At 47.8% G+C, this 16256-nt stretch overlaps 2 protein-coding genes and 1 long non-coding RNA gene across 53 annotated transcripts in view; 1 reads left to right on the forward strand and 2 right to left on the reverse strand.

Moving 5' to 3' along the window:
- Positions 1-16256, forward strand: part of LOC119849376 (zinc finger protein 420-like) — a 3142523-nt gene that overhangs the window by 2403016 nt on the left and 723251 nt on the right. Inside the window, exon 8 of one of the 44 annotated variants that reach the window (XM_043503782.1) lies at positions 264-3521. The exons of the other annotated variants lie outside the window; for them this stretch is intronic. Within the exon in view, the coding sequence (XP_043359717.1) occupies positions 264-1726 (1463 nt within the window). The 3' untranslated portion in view covers positions 1727-3521. Of the gene's footprint in view, positions 1-263; positions 3522-16256 lie in introns of those variants that run through there. 44 annotated transcript variants of the gene reach the window in all.
- The window catches only part of LOC119849403 (zinc finger protein 501-like), a 1099011-nt gene that overhangs the window by 247925 nt on the left and 834830 nt on the right, over positions 1-16256 (reverse strand). The gene's annotated exons all lie outside the window — the stretch shown is intronic.
- Positions 2627-8734, reverse strand: LOC122457762. The gene is made up of 3 exons (XR_006277435.1): positions 8597-8734; positions 4003-4006; positions 2627-2637 (listed from the first exon to the last, which is right to left on the reverse strand). It is a non-coding gene; the product is annotated as an uncharacterized LOC122457762 (long non-coding RNA).

Genomic DNA, 16256 nt, shown 5'->3' on the forward strand with positions numbered 1-16256 from the left:
CCCAGCAGTGTTGTATCCTCAGTGCAGAGATAGCACATAGCTTCCTACAGCTTTTAGCTGACACCTGGCATTAGCTTCCTCCCTTCCCACTGAGAATTTGGATGAGATGTGAGTGCTGAATTAATCACCTCCTCTCTCCCATTTGGGGAAAGAGTTTGGGGGAGTTCAATTCCTGATTTTTATTTCACCTCTCTCCAGCACTTGTTTTGGTTTGGTCTTCCCTTTTCTATCCCTGTTTGAGGTTTCTGTCTGTATCACGACAGGTGACGTGATGCTACGTGAGACTAAGGAGCAGAATTCTCAGCAGGAAGTTGCGGAGCAAGTGGAATCACACGGAGCATTATTGCAAAGATCAAAAGGGAATGTGTCCAGGAGTCCCGAGCAGGGAACAGCCCGTGAGATTCAGCACAGACCAGAGAGAGAGCAGGGAAACCAGCCAGGGGAGAAATTGGGTAAATTAATTTACTGTCGGGGAACTCAGAAGGACCTGAAGGAAACCATTGCCCAGCAGGAAAGCCTCAGGGGAAAGAGGAAAAATACATGCACCGAGTGTGGGAAAACCTTTAGTTGCTGCTCAGCCCTTATTAAACATCAGAGAATTCATACAGGTGAGAAACCCTATGAATGCGGTGAGTGCGGGAAAACCTTCACTCAGAACTCAAACCTCATTAGACATCAGAGGATCCACACAGGTGAGAAACCTTACGAATGCAGTGAGTGCGGAAAAAGATTCACTCACAACTCAAACCTTCTTGTACATCAGAGACTCCACACTGGTGAGAAACCCTATGAATGCGGTGAGTGTGGGAAAAGATTTACTCACAGCTCAGAACTTACTACGCATCAGAGAGTCCACACAGGTGAGAAACCCTATAGTTGCTGTGAGTGTGGGAAAAGCTTCAGTGTCTGCTCAGCCCTTATTACCCATCAAAGAATCCACACAGGTGAGAAGCCCTATGAATGCTGTGAGTGCGGGAAAAGCTTCAGTGTCTGCTCATCCCTTATTACCCATCATAGAATCCACACAGGGGAGAGACCCTATGAATGCTGCAAGTGTGGGACAAACTTCAGTGACAGCTCAGCCTTTCTTCAACACCAGAGAATCCACACGGGAGAGAGGCCCTACATATGCTGCGAGTGCGGGAAAAGCTTCACTCGGAGCTCAGACCTTACTACACATCAGAGAATACACACGGGCGAGAGACCCTATGAGTGCTGCGAGTGCGGGAAAACCTTCACTCAAAACTCAAACCTCATTGCACATCAGAGAATCCACGCAGATGAGAAGCCCTACGAATGCGCTGAGTGCGGGAAAAGCTTCACTCGGAGCTCAAATCTTATTGCGCATCAGAGAATCCACACCAAGGAAAAGCCTTATGAATGCTGCGAGTGTGGGAAAAGCTTTACTGACAACTCAGCTCTTATTACGCATCAGAGAATCCACACAGGTGAGAAACCCTATGAATGCGGCGAGTGTGGGAAAAGCTTCACTCAGAGCTCAAACCTTATTGCACATCAGCGAATACACACAGGGGAGAGGCCCTATCAGTGTTGTGAGTGTGGGAAAAGCTTCACTCAGAGCTCACAACTTTCTACACATCAGAGAATCCACACAGGGGAGACACCATATGAATGCTATGAGTGCGGGAAAAGCCTGACTGATCACTCAGCCCTTCTTAAACATCAGAAAATTTGCAAGGGAGCTAAACACCATAAAAACTTCTAGAGATATCAACACTTTTTTTTTTAATGGTTAAGTATCCAATTCTGTCACAGAGGTCATGGATTCTGTCACTTGAATGGCCCCCCGTTTCTGCAGCTGTCAGCCCCTGGGGCCAAAGTAGGAACCACCATCATCCTGGTGCCAGTGGTAAGTCCACAGGGCCAGAGCAACCCACAGGGCCAGAGTAGGGGCCGAGCTAAGTCGGCCACCAGAGCAAGAGCTGCAGCTAACAGTCATCCCCCCCGCAGGGCTCCAATTGTTATTCCCCACCGCTGGGGTATTTTTAGTGAAAGACAAGGACGGGTCACAGGCTTCCATGAATTTTTGTTTATTGCCCATGTCCTGTCTGTGACTTACTAAAAATACCCATGACAAAAATTTAACCTTAGTAATCGTTTTGCTAATTCCCACGTAGTAACCATTAAAGCTGCTTGAATTATTTGCAGCACCGTTATCCCTCAGTTTGTCCAGGTGAGTTGCCCATTTTTGCTTTTTGCCGTTTATCCTGTTATGCTGTGGACCTGATTGACCGTTCTATCAACTCCGTTGTCCCATGAGTAATGGGAGTGGGCCCCTCTTTCCACAAAACTGGGAGCATCACATTTATGCCATTCCTCCTATTGCAAAGTTACTGTTAAGAGTCACCAGTGATGCAGCTTGTATCATTCCCAGTTGTTCTCACGTTGCTCTGGGTTGTGCTGAAGAGCAGTTATTTTTGGAACTTTTTTTCATTATATTGAAATGAATTTTAAATGAAGAGGAGCAGAAGCAGGAAAAAAAGTCATTTCAGCTTCTGTGACACTGGGAGGAGAGGGGGTGACTCAGAGATTCCCTGCTTCTCCATCACTGCAGAAATGTTGCCTCCTGTTTGAGGCATGCAGAGTTTATCTTCTTTGCATTCTATCCCTCTGCCTCTCAAAGTGCTGTGTGGTGCAGTGTTCTCAGCTGTTTGTCCTTGGAGATGATGCTTTGACTTCTTTAATCCTATATCAGAATCACTATGGCTGGAGATGAAAGTGTCAAAGACCCGGAAGGAGAATTCAAATGGATTGTAAACACTGTGATCACTTGGAGTTGAAAATCTACTTCCTTCTATTGGCAAAGCCACTTGTGGGACAAAAAGAGCAGGAGGACTTGTGGCACCTTAGAGACTAACAAATTTATTTGAGCAGAAGCTTTCGTGAGCTGTTTTTTCCTCCAGTATGAAGATGCTAAAAATTTTGTAAATAACATAACTCAGAATTGAGACAGTGATGAGTGAAGCAGGTTTGAATGGATCAGAGGACAATGTGATGGGAGAATCTCTTATCCTGATTCTGAATCATCAGTTATCACCTGCTCTGGAATTTCACTTGACAGTATTGTCTCAGATGATCTGAGGAGAGAGTTCCACAGTAAGTGTCATGGAACTGTGCCAAATGCCCATGTATTTGGTTCCCAAAGGATTTGTAACTCAGGCCCTACAGCAAAGATCTCCTAGATAATCCTATGATATGGGAAATGCTTCCCTTTATCGGACAGATGTGGAGGAAACAGAAGTGGGGTTGTGAATGAAATGACTGTTTGTAGGTGTTGCAAATGTGTATAAAATGGAATCAGTGTTGAAAATGAAATAGCTGTAGAAAAATAGCTTGGCCACCTCAGTGCTGTATTGCCATATGCCTGTAAAAATTAAAAATAATAGTAAAAAAAACCCAAACCCTCAGTGCCAAGCCTGGATTTGAGCTAATTTCTTGGCAACCGTGTGGAAAAGGTCTTAGAGAAAAATCCCAACACACCTGAGTTATTAAAAGTGGGATCTTCCCAAAGGCAATTCCTACTTGTTCCTTCAGGAGATGGATGAAAGTGGGCTGGAGGGAGTCCTATTAATCTGTGGGGAAATCTGATAGCCCCACTGTCAGTTCTCCGTTGTTTCCATCCCTTCTCCCCTAACACACACACACACATATTATCAATATTTAAGAGTGACCTACAGCCCACGCTTTCATCCCCCCATGCTGTTGAGTACAGATCCTGTGTCTCGGACAGGCTAGGTCTTGTTTCTGCATCTTCCCACCCGCAAAGAAGAGAGGGTGAGGGGGAAGCAACAAGAAGGGAAAAGGAGACCAACGAGGCTAGGCAGGAAGAGGAGAGATTTTCTTCTTGCAGTTGAAATCCCCCCAAATCTCGTTCCTGGAAATCGCCACGGGGGGAGGGGGGGCCTGAAGCCTCCACTGCTCCATTAACAGCCAAATGCTCTGTCACAGAGACTAGTGGCTCCTATTTCCTTCTTTCTCCACAATGCTCGGAGGTGCCCACAGTCCAGTGGGAGCTTCCCCCGCAGCTGCTGCCTTGTGAGAACCAAAGGCAGGGCCGGCCTTTGGGGTGGGCTGTAGGGGCCCCCACCCAGGGCGGCCCACCCAAGGGGGCACCGTGCTCAGGGTTTGGATTCCCAGCTCTCTGGGTCCGGAGCTGCTGGCAGCTGCTGGTGTCTGAACAAGCCTAGTTCAGGTTCCTGACCCCGAGTGCTTTCTTAAAGAGACAGCGCGCTCACTCACTCGGGCGCACGCACACTCTCCAACACACACAAACTCCTTCACACCATCCCTTCAACACACACACACTCTCCTTCACACAGTCCCCACAACACACACACCGGGGCTCTCTGCATCCAGGTCACTTCCCCACCTGGGCATCTCCTGCCCTCCCTTTACGCCGCCCACAGGGAAAGTGACCTGGATGCAGGAAGCCCTGGTGCCGCTCCTTGCCCCCCACCCCGGCCCCCTAGGGCTGTGGGGGTGGAGGAGCAGCAGTCCAGTGGGGGAGTGAGCAGCAAGGCCAGCTGCTTTGTGCACCACGTCAGGTTCCCCACGCAGGTGCAGGAGGGGGTGCAGGGGTTAGGAATGAAGGAGGCACAGTACAGGGGTTAGGGGGGAAGAGAGAGTGGGGAGGCCATGGGGTAATGGGGGAGGTGCCACACCCATGGAGGCCAGGGGCACCAAAATGCAAGTTTGCCCAGGGTGCTATTATCCCTAAGGCTGGCCCTGACTAAAGGGCTAATTTATAGGTAGATGATTAGGCTCTGACCTGGACCATCTTATCTCTGTCCACATCCTGTATGGTTCTAGCCCATGCTGTGTAAGGAAAAAATGACTTGATATCCCTGTGAGACATTTCATTCAACTAAGACACAAATAAAACCACACATCAGGAAGGCTGAACTGCTAAAATGCCACTAAATTAACTATGGGTTGAACACACACGCATGAAGTTACGGCCAACTCAGTAAATGAATGTGTTCATAATGATACTGAATAGGATTCAAGTCATCAATTTAATCAAATCTTCCCATTCATATGACAGATACTAAAACCTTATCAATCCTAAAACAGGAATCCAAAGCGTCGTCTAGCCATTTAGTCATAGTCCCCAACCCCAAAACTTCATCTAGGCAGAGTAATCCACATGGAGCTGGTTGAATATTTCAACGCTGAAACCAAATGATCGTCCATATTTAAGCTACAGCCTCAAAGAGAAGTCAGCCTTCCTCCTTAGCTTTCACTCTTGTGTGGCTGAATCCTGCGGCATCCCCCTACAACACAGATAAACACTTTACTGAGGCTTTAATGAGGCCAGGTCTACACTAGAAAATGAAGTTGGCGTAACTATCATAGAATCTCAGGATTGGAAGGGACCTCAGGAGGTCATCTAGTCCTGCTCAAAGCAGGACCAATCCCCAACTAAATCACTCAGGGATGTGAGAAATCCACCCCCAAGTAGCACAGTTAAACTGATCTAACCCCTGTGGAGATGCACTAGGCCAAAGGAAGCATTCTCCCATTGACCAAGCTACCACCTCTAGGGGATTACGTACATGGAAGGGAGGGGTTCTGCAGTTGTGCCTTTGTAGCATTTCAAGCGTAGACAAGCCCTGAGAAAAGAATAACAGCTCTTGGTTAGCAATGTATCACTGACAGCCTGGATTCTTTACGTGCTTTCACAGAGCGAAGAGCACTTATCCCTTGATTTCACAGGGCAGAGTTTTAGGGCTATTTGGATTTGGGGAACTATGCTAGTGGGTCCTTTGCCTATGTGGATTTGACAGGTGGATCAACATAGATGCACGTTATGATCCTTCTCAGGGTGCTCAGGGCTGCGAGTCTCCTTGTTGCCACTTGCCACTAGCAAGAGGGATTTGGCAGCGGGATGTTAGCGACCAAACTCACCCAGCCTGTCACCCACTCAGGTATCCTCTGGGCTACACCAGCCCTGCCAGTTGACAATAGATCCACCCTAGCCCCTGAGTTCCTTCAATGTGTCCCCGTCTGGTGTCCAACTCCTCCTCACCAGATATTCAGAGAAAACCCAGATCCTCTGTTGCCAAAGCAATGGTGTATCCCAGATTACCAATTTAACTGTAGGCCACTGCTCCGGCATCACACACAGCGCTTGAGTGCAGTTATTTGAGAAGGGATAGAGATTTAAACAGAAACAAAGGTGAGTGATGGAAACAAGTGGTTAGAGACAACTCCCCCCCGCCACACACACACAAAATGTGATCTACACTTATGAATAGTTACCTTTCCTAGCTAATAAAGTAGATTCTCACCTCACACTTCATTCCAGCCATTGCTAGTCCCTAGAAGCCAGGGCCGTGTCTTTCATGAAGCACCAGGGCTCGTCAGGGATCTCCTTGGTGAATGCACCCAGACTGTTTTTCTCCACCCTGATATAAACTGAATCAGTCTTTTGTCTTTATTCACAGAAAGGACCATCTCCTCATTCTCATATTGTCCTTTTCACTTCCACAGCGTTTCAATGTCTATAGTTTGTCTTTGATGGTTCCACTGGCTTTTCTGGGTGGGTGCAAAGGTTGACAATTGTGTAATATATCATATAATTGGCTAGCAAGGGAGAGGTGACAATTCCCTCCCAGTTGAATGGTCCGTGATCACCAAGACATATGGTTGGGGTGACTCACTTTCATTTCAAGGCCATATGGGCATAATTTTCCACACGGTTACATTATTCTTTAAATATGACTCATACACACCTCTCAGTGATTAGGAGTATCCATAATTTACAAGCTTTCAGTAGAGGTCTCACTGCTACACTTCCTGGATAAATATTGGGAAAGCAGTGTATGAGGTGTGGTGAGATTGTCAGATCTTGTGAAGAACAGCGACCCCTTTGCCAGTTGGCACCGGTAAGCTTCTGTCACACGAGCACAGGGCTGTCACAGCATGCTATAATAGAAAGACCAGGGCATCTCCGAGTTATTAAAAACAAAAAACAGAGAAAGGAACAATAAGCTACTAAAATGACAACAGTTGGAACTCTCCATTTCTCTCAGTCTTTGGATGGATGGGTACAAAGAGCTGTAGCTACAGCTGAGGAACCAGGTGATCAGACAGCTGGCCCAGCCCTCCATGCTAGTAGCTTTCTCACATACAGGGAGGTGGGTCAAGATCGGAATTGATGTAATGACTTGCTTCCCATAGGGGATCAATCTGACTAAGGCTATGTCTACCCTTCAAACACAGGAAGTATTCTTCTGACAACCTAACACTGTCTACGCTGGGGCTCAGGTCAATTTAACTACTTCTTTCAGGGGAGTGGATTTTTCACACCCCTGAGAATTGTGGCTATGTCAACATAGCTTTTCAGTGTAGACCAGCCGTTAGATGGCTTTTTGACATGAGAGGCAATGAACTTCAGCCTTTTCCTTGATATTGATGGTTGACAATTGTAGCTTTCCTATCTGCTGGACACATCTTATGACAGATGTCATGCCTTTCCTTTGCAAATTAGAGAAGTGTGGAAGTCAGTGACCCTTACAGTCCAATGGGGTAAAAACTTGTCTCCTTGAGTAGTTTTCCTTTTAATAGAAATTGACTTGGAAGCTAAGCAAAATAAGTTCTATTTAAAATACAAAAAATTAAAATCTATATTGGGCCAATATTCTCTTATACTCTCTTTCTCACACACATTCTCCCACCCCAACCTTTGGAGTGAGGTTTTCTACCAGAACTCCTTCCACTACAGGGAGTAAATTAAATCAAATTAACTTTTCAAGATTAGCCATCATTTCCTGTACGACTAACAAAACAAAAAACAAGACAACTTTCAGTTTTCCAGTAGAATTCAGATTATCACATAATTGGTCTCTTACTCATTAACTAATAACTTACCTATCATTTCATTTTCATTGATAACACTAACATATTCAAAGCTCACAAATTCTAGTCTTGTATATTCGTTTTCTCTTAATCCCCATTGCCAACAACTGAACCCTTGGCTCAAGTTGTGGTTTGTCCCAACGTAGATCCCAACCACTTCTGTGAGTTCATATATCTCTGGATCTTCTACCCCGTGTGTTGGTGGAAGGGGTCTGCTATGTGGGAATGTTTGCATCATGAAGAAAAACAGCTCTCTCTTTTTTTCACACTTTTTAATCTTTCAAAGTCAGAGGAGGTAGAGGAGAAGTGATGTAAATGCATAAAACCAAAGCCGGGTTTACACTACAGACATTTATTTGGCTATCTACATTGATCAGCGGTGTGAAAAATCCACACCTCTGAGCAACTTAGTAACCCCATGTGTAGATAGCGGTACATCGTTGTCTCCTGTTGGCTTAGAGCATCTTCAATAGCAAAGCATCTGCACCATCAGCTTGGTTGTGTTGCCACACATCAGACACAAAACCATAGAATCAGGACTCAACATTGTTGTATCCTGCAGTCTGAAATTGGAGCCTGACACATTCATTCCCTTACTGGGTTGCCATCATGTCTACAGCAGGAAAGCCCTTGTTACCCAATCAGGCAGCCAGTTTGGGATCCATGGGGAAGGAATGTCCTCTGAAAGACTCCTTCTCTTTCTCAATTCCTGAACAAACTTTGGATCCAAAGAGTGAAGGATGATTGTTCTCAGTTTAACCATGGATCCTTTGGAAGTGTAATCAGTGACACTGAACAAGGAAGTGGAGTTGAACAAACAATGTTCCTTGGTTCATTGGTCTCCATAGCTTCCTTTGCTGGGGTGAAAACCAAGAACTGGGTATGTACTCTTTTGACCCCTGTTCTTTCCAAATCCTTGGCCTTGGTTAGGGTAAATTTACCGAGTGGAGATTTTAAATCACAGCTGTTTCTTTGTTAGCATGTCCAGTAAATTGGAGAGTTCTTTCCTGTTGACAGAACTGCACTTGAACTTTCTCCATGTCATCATGGAAGGGTGGGGGAAAAGCAAAACTAGAGAAAGAAATAATGACCTTAGCAAATAGTCATTTGTCTCAAAGTCTCCAATAAATCTGAGCTACATCCTATCAAACTGAACTAATATCCAACTGGGTGACCAAACAGCCTTCGGGAAATATATAGAAACCCATATCACTGCTCCTGGGGGAATCCCACGTCACCGCACGTGCTCAGAATTCGTGGCCCCTGCAGAAAAATGATGTCTGACAGGGCAGTAAAGGGAAACCGCAAGAACGGTCATGTGCCCACTCCCTGGCAGTGCAGACAGGTCAATTTGAGCAGCCAGAGGAGACATAAATCATCACCTGGGGGTGGGGGGGTATTCATGTGTGTGCGAGAGAGGGACATTCTGTCTATTTTGCTCACTGTTGCAGCATGCTCGGCTTGGAGGGGGAGGACTTTGGGGTATTTTGGAAGAGGTAGGCTTGGGGCAGGCTCTGTTTCCTCAGGCAGAGGAGAATGTAGCAGCGTGCTGGCTTGGTGAATTGTTCCCATTGTTCTTAGTGAATTCTTCCCGGGAATATAAAACAGGTGTGTGATGGGGCAAAGCAGCCCCGCACTGGTACCAGAGGGCTTAACCCTTCCTTCCTACCAGAGGAAGCCCCACCCCTGGGGCTCTGCTGGGCATGCTCCAGCTGGAGAGCAGGTATAAAAGCCTGCAGAGCTGCTCAGTCTGGGCTGACTGCTGGAGGGGAAGGAGGCATGCTACCAGCTCCCAAAGAGGGCCAGCTTGCACACCAGAAACTGGAGGCCAGCCAAACCAGGATGTGCCCTGACAGAGTACATCACAGAAGGGAAACAGACCAGAGGACCCCCTGAAGTGGAGAACCTGGTGTTTATGGTAGGAAGTGACTCAGGGGAACTTTAGGTGAAAACTGCGTTAAAGCTGCACAGAGTCTTGGTGTGTTTTGGGTGGATCCCCGCTGAGCTGGTGGCAAGGGGACCTTGCCACTACCTGGGTTGGGATCTGGTGGAAAGGGTGGGCCTGGGTCCCCCCAACCCCTAGTATGGACCCTGGCCATTGGGCCACACTGCCTGGACTTTTGGGGTGAGTTACCAGGACTCTGGCTGCTAGGCTGCACTACCCCACTTGTGAGGGTGATTGTATGGACCCTGGCCATTGGGCTGCACTGCTCTGAAGCTAGGAGTGATTTATATGAACTCTGGCTGTTAGGGAACACTACCCTGAATAAGGGGTGATTTCATGGAGGGAGGTCATTAGGCCCCATCAGGCTGCCCACAGAGAGGTGATCACATGAACTTGGGAGTGGCAAGGTCCTGACACTGCATCCCCCAGCCCAAAAGGGTGGTGCGGTGCCAGGCCCACCACAAGGTGTAAAAGTGGTAAGACTCCTTTATGTTGCCAGAGTGATGTAAAGGACAGTATGGTCATATAAATGTTTATGGTGCTTTATTGACTAGAACTGGTCTGAAAATATTTCCTATCAAGATGTGCTCCATAAACTGTTTGCTATTGACCTTTTTGGGCATGGTGAGTAGGCTGTAGAAATTGTGAGTTTGAGTCCCCAGCCCTCACTTGGTCTTCAGGTGCTTATGATGTAACACTGAGCATATGGCTGTGTATATTTGTTGCCTAATCACTAGAAGTAAAGGGTTAATACTAGCTACATTACTGTTAGACAGAGGGGGAGTTGGGGATTTTCTCCAATGCTCCCCAATCCCATTCTCCAGCCATTGTATTGTAGTTTAACTAAATGAACAAATAATTGAATCTAGCTGGATTATATTGCATGATTTTGACCAAAAAATATGCAGAATTTTAAAATATTGTGTGTAGAATTTTTAAACTTTGGTGCAGAATTTTTAATATTTTGGCACAGAATTCCCCCAGGAGTAACATCACAAAGAGGTAGATGACATGAAAGTGAGAGTGTCAAGTGAAATTCATCTGATGACTCAGAATCAGGAGAAGAGATTCTCCTCTGATCCATTCAAACCTGCTTCACTCAGCACTGTCACAATATTCAGTTACATTATTTACAACATCTAGTCCAACCCCTGACTCAAAGCAGGACTAATCCCCAGTTTTTGCCCCAGATCCCTAAATGGCTCCCTCAAGGATCAAACCTACAACCCTGGGTTTAGCAGACCAATGCTCAAACCACTGAGCTATCCATCCCCCGAAATTTAACAAAGAAATGGATATATACCTGGCGTGTTCTCCCAAGGAGAGTCTCTGACACACTGCAAACCAAACACACTGCTTCAGGTAGAATAAACAAACAGATTTATTAACTACAAAGATGGATTTTAAATGATTATAAGTCAAAACATACCAACGTCTCTGTGACCCAACCAGTCACACTTCCCTCTTGGCTTTGCCTGCCCTTCAGAGTCAAGTGAGCATTACCTCATTGCAGTCCCAAACTGGCCAAAGGAAGGGGGTTGACTCCCTCGAGTCTAACAGATTCTTTTGTTGCTTCCTAAGCCAGTGTACATTGTTTCTGCAAGGCTGGGCTGGATTTGTCCCATCCCTGCCCTGATGAGGTGTGAACTGCTCCCCTGTTCCTGGAGAGCTTTTGCCTGGGCTTATTTTAAGCCATGAGGATACATTTTCAGTCTCATAACTACATACATGAAATTATAACCTATAACATTACTGTAACATCACTATAACAGCCATGCTCAGTGCCTCATGAGCCTTCCGAAGACACCTGACATGACTAACTTTGCATTGGATCCCACACAATCACTTCATAAAGATGAACATGAGGGTGTAGGGTATCTCCCCGAGGTACAGAGTGTCAGAAGACAATTTTTTATTTCAGAAGGGGGAGAAGCTGTTCTAGATTTGATTTTGACAAATAGAGAGGAACTGGCTGAGAATTTGAAAGTGGAAGGCAGCTTGGGTGAAAGTGATCATGAACTGGCAGAGTTCATGAATCTAAGTATTGGTAGGAAGGAAGACAGCGCAAGAAAGATAATGGATTTCAAGAAGGCAGATTTTTGCTAACTCAGTGAGTTGGTGGGTAAGATCCCAGGGGAAGCAAATCAAAAGGGGAAAAACAGTTTGACAGTTTTTCAGCGACGTTAGTTAGAGCACAAGATCAAACTATCTCATGGCGTAGGAAAGATTGGAAGTCTGGCAGGAGACCACCCTGGCTTCACCAGGAGATCTTCAATGATCTGAAATTCCAAAAAAGAGTCCTACAAAAAGTGGAAACTAGGCCAAATCACAAAGGATGAATATAAACAAATAACACAAGAATGTAGGGACAAAATTAGAAAGGCCAAGGCACAAAACGAGATTAAACTAGCTAGAGACATAAAGGGTAACAAGAAAACGTTCTGTAAGTACACAAGAAGCAAGAGGAAGACCCAGGATAGCGTAGTCCCGTTACTCAATGAGGGGGGGGGGGAAAACAATAACAGAAAATGTGGAAATGGCAGAAGCGTTAACTGACTTATTTCAGCTTTCACCAAAGAGGCGAGTAGCAATTTGACATCTAACATAGTGAATGCCAGTGAACATGAGGTAAGATCAGAGGCTGAAATAGGGAAAGAACAAGCTAAAAATTACTTAGACAAGTTAGATGTCTTCAAGTCACCAGGGCCTGATGAAATGCATCCTGGAACACTCAAGGAGCTGACTATCTGAGCCATTAACGATTATCTTTGAAAAGTCCTGGAAGACGGGAGAGATTCCAGAGGACTGGAAAAGGGCAAACATAGTGCCCATCTATAAAAAGGGAAATAAGGACAACCCGGGGAAATACAGACCAGTCAGCTTAACTTCTGTACCTGGAAAGACAATGGAGCAAATAAATAAGCAACCAATTTGCAAACACCGAGAAGATAATAAGATGATACGTGACAGTCAGCATGGATTTGTCAAGAACGAACCATGTCATACCAACCTGACAGCTTTCCTTGACAGGGTAACAAGCCTTGTGGATTGGGGGGAAGCAGTAGATGTGATATATCTTGATTTTACTAAGGCTTTTGATACAGTCTTGCATCATGTCCTCATAAACAAACTAGGGAAGTGCAACCTAGATGGAGCTACTATAAGGAGGGTGCAGAACTGGCTGGAAAACCGTTCTGAGAGAGTAATCAGCGACTCACAGTCAAGCTGGAAGGGCATCACGAGTGGGGTCCGGCAGGGACCGGTTCTGTTCACTATCTTTATCAATGATTTAGATAATGGCGTAGAGAGCACACTCTCAGGTCCTGTGCCACGAGAGGAAGAGCCATGGTGGGGGAGATGGGAGGATGCCCACTGACCCTAAGCCCCCAACTTTTCCCACAGCCCACGAGAAGCAGTAATCAGCTTCCAGTTACTAAGGGTAAACTGAGGCACAGAGGGACAAACACCCCCAAGATGAAGCATTAGAACCCAGGCATCCTGGCTCCCAGCCCCCTACCCCCTGGTCTAACCACTAGACCCCACTACGCTCCTAGAGCCAGGATAGAACCCAGGAGTGAGCTGGGACCTGACCTGGTGTGATGCCCAGTGGTGGCCCCTAGGGCATCTTCCATCTCTTCCTCTCATGGCCTTGCAAGAGGCACAAGGTAGCCCCATCTCCTCCCCCCTCCAAGTGGGAACAGGGGACATGGGAATGTACCCAGGGCTAATCAGATCTTAAAGTCTCTGGGGCATCATGTGTCCCCATAGCTTCCCCTGCATGTGGGAACCAGATTTGTTAGAGGGACTAGGGGAGAAGAGAGACAGTGCCCGGCTAGGCCCCCTCCCTGATAGACTGGCCGAGACAGAACCCAGGAGTCCTGGCTCTCGGACTCCCCCAGCCCCCGCTCGAATCACTGGAACAGCAGTTGCTGATTAGCGGCATGAAGGTGTTTGCCCCCCAGCTCTGGGAAGGGAGTGGGGTCTAGTGGGTAAAGCGGGGGTGGGAGCCAGGTCTATCGGCAGGTCTGGGAGGGGAGTCTATCCCAGAGTCTGAGATGGGATTGGGGTCTGGTGGGTAGCGCGGGTGGAGGGAAGCCAGGAATCCTGGGTTCTAGCCCCCAGCTATCGCTCAGGGGAGGGCACCTGGCTTGGCGTTGTCTTTCTAATCTCCCCTAGTCCCTTTCATAAAGCTGGCGTGTGCTTCCCATGGGAGGGGGAGGCGACACACGATGCCCCCAGGGCCTTTCCAGCTCTGCCTGCCCTCTGCGCAAACGCCCATGCCCCCTGGGTGGTGAAGGGGGAGATAATGGAGCTGCTCTGTGCCCACTGCCAGGACAAAAGAGGAGCAGGAAGTGGCATGGTGCCCATAGGGTGCAGGAGGCTGCTGGGCCAGGAGAGGGTCAGTCTGTGTGAGCCCAGAGCCCCTGCCCACAGGGTGTCTGCATGTCCCAGTGACCGGGGAGCCTTTCCAGCACCTGGGGGGGGGGGGGGAAGGAGAGGAACTGTGGGCTGCAGAGATGGAGAGTTTAGCCCAGAGCAATTGGATGAGGTTTTGGGGAGAAAAGTCCCCCCCTGTGAGCGATGTACGGCTCACCCCTGCCCTGATCCATCCACCCTTCCTGGGGTAAATAAGCTTCCCATCCCCCAGCGCAAGAGATCCCGTGCTCTGGGAAATTACCCCCCCACCCGCCAGGAGGGGCATTTATGGGTCTCCCCCGGCACCCACCCGCCCTCTCCCTGTGGTTGCAGAACCAGAGGGCAGCCGAGAGGCAGAAGCTGGTCTGGGAGTGGCAGGAGCTGCGAGGGTTTCTGGAGGAGCAGGAGCAGGGGCTGCTGTCCCGGCTGGAAGAGCTAGAGAGAGCCACTGTCCAGAGAAGGGATGAGAGCGTCTGCCGACTGTCATGGCCATGATCATGCGCAGTGTTCCTATAGGAGCATCTCCGCCCCAGGCCCCAAAGCACTTTACAAAGCGGGGACAGGGGCATTATCCCTATGGGTCAAAAGGGGAAACTGAGGCACAGGGAGGGGCAGAGCCCTGACTAAGGTCACACAGTAAATGCCCTGCCAATGTCTTACTACATTTGGGCTGGAGGATGACATCCCCTCCCTGCCATGCTGAGGCCCCGAGCCAGGCCTAAGGCCCCTCGTCATCCCAGGTGAACGGGTTTAATGGGTAGGGGGCTTGCAGGGCTCTCAGCCCTAGTGGGAATTTCACTCTCAAGCAGAAGAATATTTTCCTTCTGTAAAGTGCCTGGGCAGGAACTTCTCCCGATGGCGACGTCCTAGCGGGTATTCCCAGGGGGGGAGCAGCAGCTGCTCTCTGAACGTGAACCCAAGTGTCAAATGCCCCAAACGCCAGAGACGCCAATGGAGTCTCCCCAGCCTGGGACACCCCCCCCCCACCCCGACTGTCTCCTCTCTCGCTCTGTCTCCAGGGTGCTGGGAGTTCAGCTTTCCATTTTTATTTTTAAATTAAGTTTCTAGCCCTCCTGGTTAGCCCCCGCCAATGGACACCGAGACAATGTTGGCTTCCTGCGTCTGCAGACATCCTGAAATAGCGGCTCAGAGGTGCCAACTCCCCTGTCTCCTGTAACAGACAGTTGAATCGCTCATTTATATTCATCCTTTGTCATTGGATCCAGTTTCCACTTTTCGTAGGACTCTTTTTTTTTTTTTTTTTTTTTTTTTTGGAGTTTCAGATAATTGAAGATCTCCAGGTGAAGCCAGGGTGTCTCTCGCATTACTTCCGATCTTTCCTACGCAGTGGTGCAGTTTGTTCTTGTGCCCTTAACAATGTCTTTCTGAAGAACGGCCAACTCTCTTGAGCTGTTTTTCCCTTCGACTTGCCTCCCTTGGGATCTTTCCAATCAATTCCCTGAGTTTGCTAACGCCTGCCTTCTTGAAATCCATTGTCTTTATTGTGCTGTTCTCCTTCCTACCATTCCTTAGAATCATGAACTCGACCATTTCATGATCACTTCCGCCCACGCGGCCTTCCACTTTCAAATTCTCCACCCTATTCGTCAAAATCCAGCCTCTCCCCTGGTAGCGGTCTCCACCTTTTGAACTAAAAAAATGTTTCCAATGCGTCCCAAGGACTTGTTGGATAATCTGGGCCCCGCTGTGTTATTTTTCCCAACAGACGGCTGGGGAGTTGAAGTCCCACCACGTCTCTGGGATTTCCAACGGGACGCAGGATTCCAGTGCTGATCTCACCAGCGTCATTTACAGAGGAAAAACCACCGCCCTGCTTCTCTTCTCCGGTTTAGACCACCAAGGAGCCCCTCGAATGCTGAATGGAGTTGGTGGAGCATGTCTCCAGTGACAGTGGGTTTGGCACAGCATCCCAGCGGCATATTGGGCTGTATTAGGAGGAGCATTGCCAGCAGATCGAGGGAAGTGATTATTCCCCTCTATTCAGCATTGGTGA

Source organism: Dermochelys coriacea, chromosome 28 (genome assembly GCF_009764565.3).
Source record: "Dermochelys coriacea isolate rDerCor1 chromosome 28, rDerCor1.pri.v4, whole genome shotgun sequence".
Taxonomy (NCBI): Eukaryota; Metazoa; Chordata; order Testudines; family Dermochelyidae; genus Dermochelys; species Dermochelys coriacea.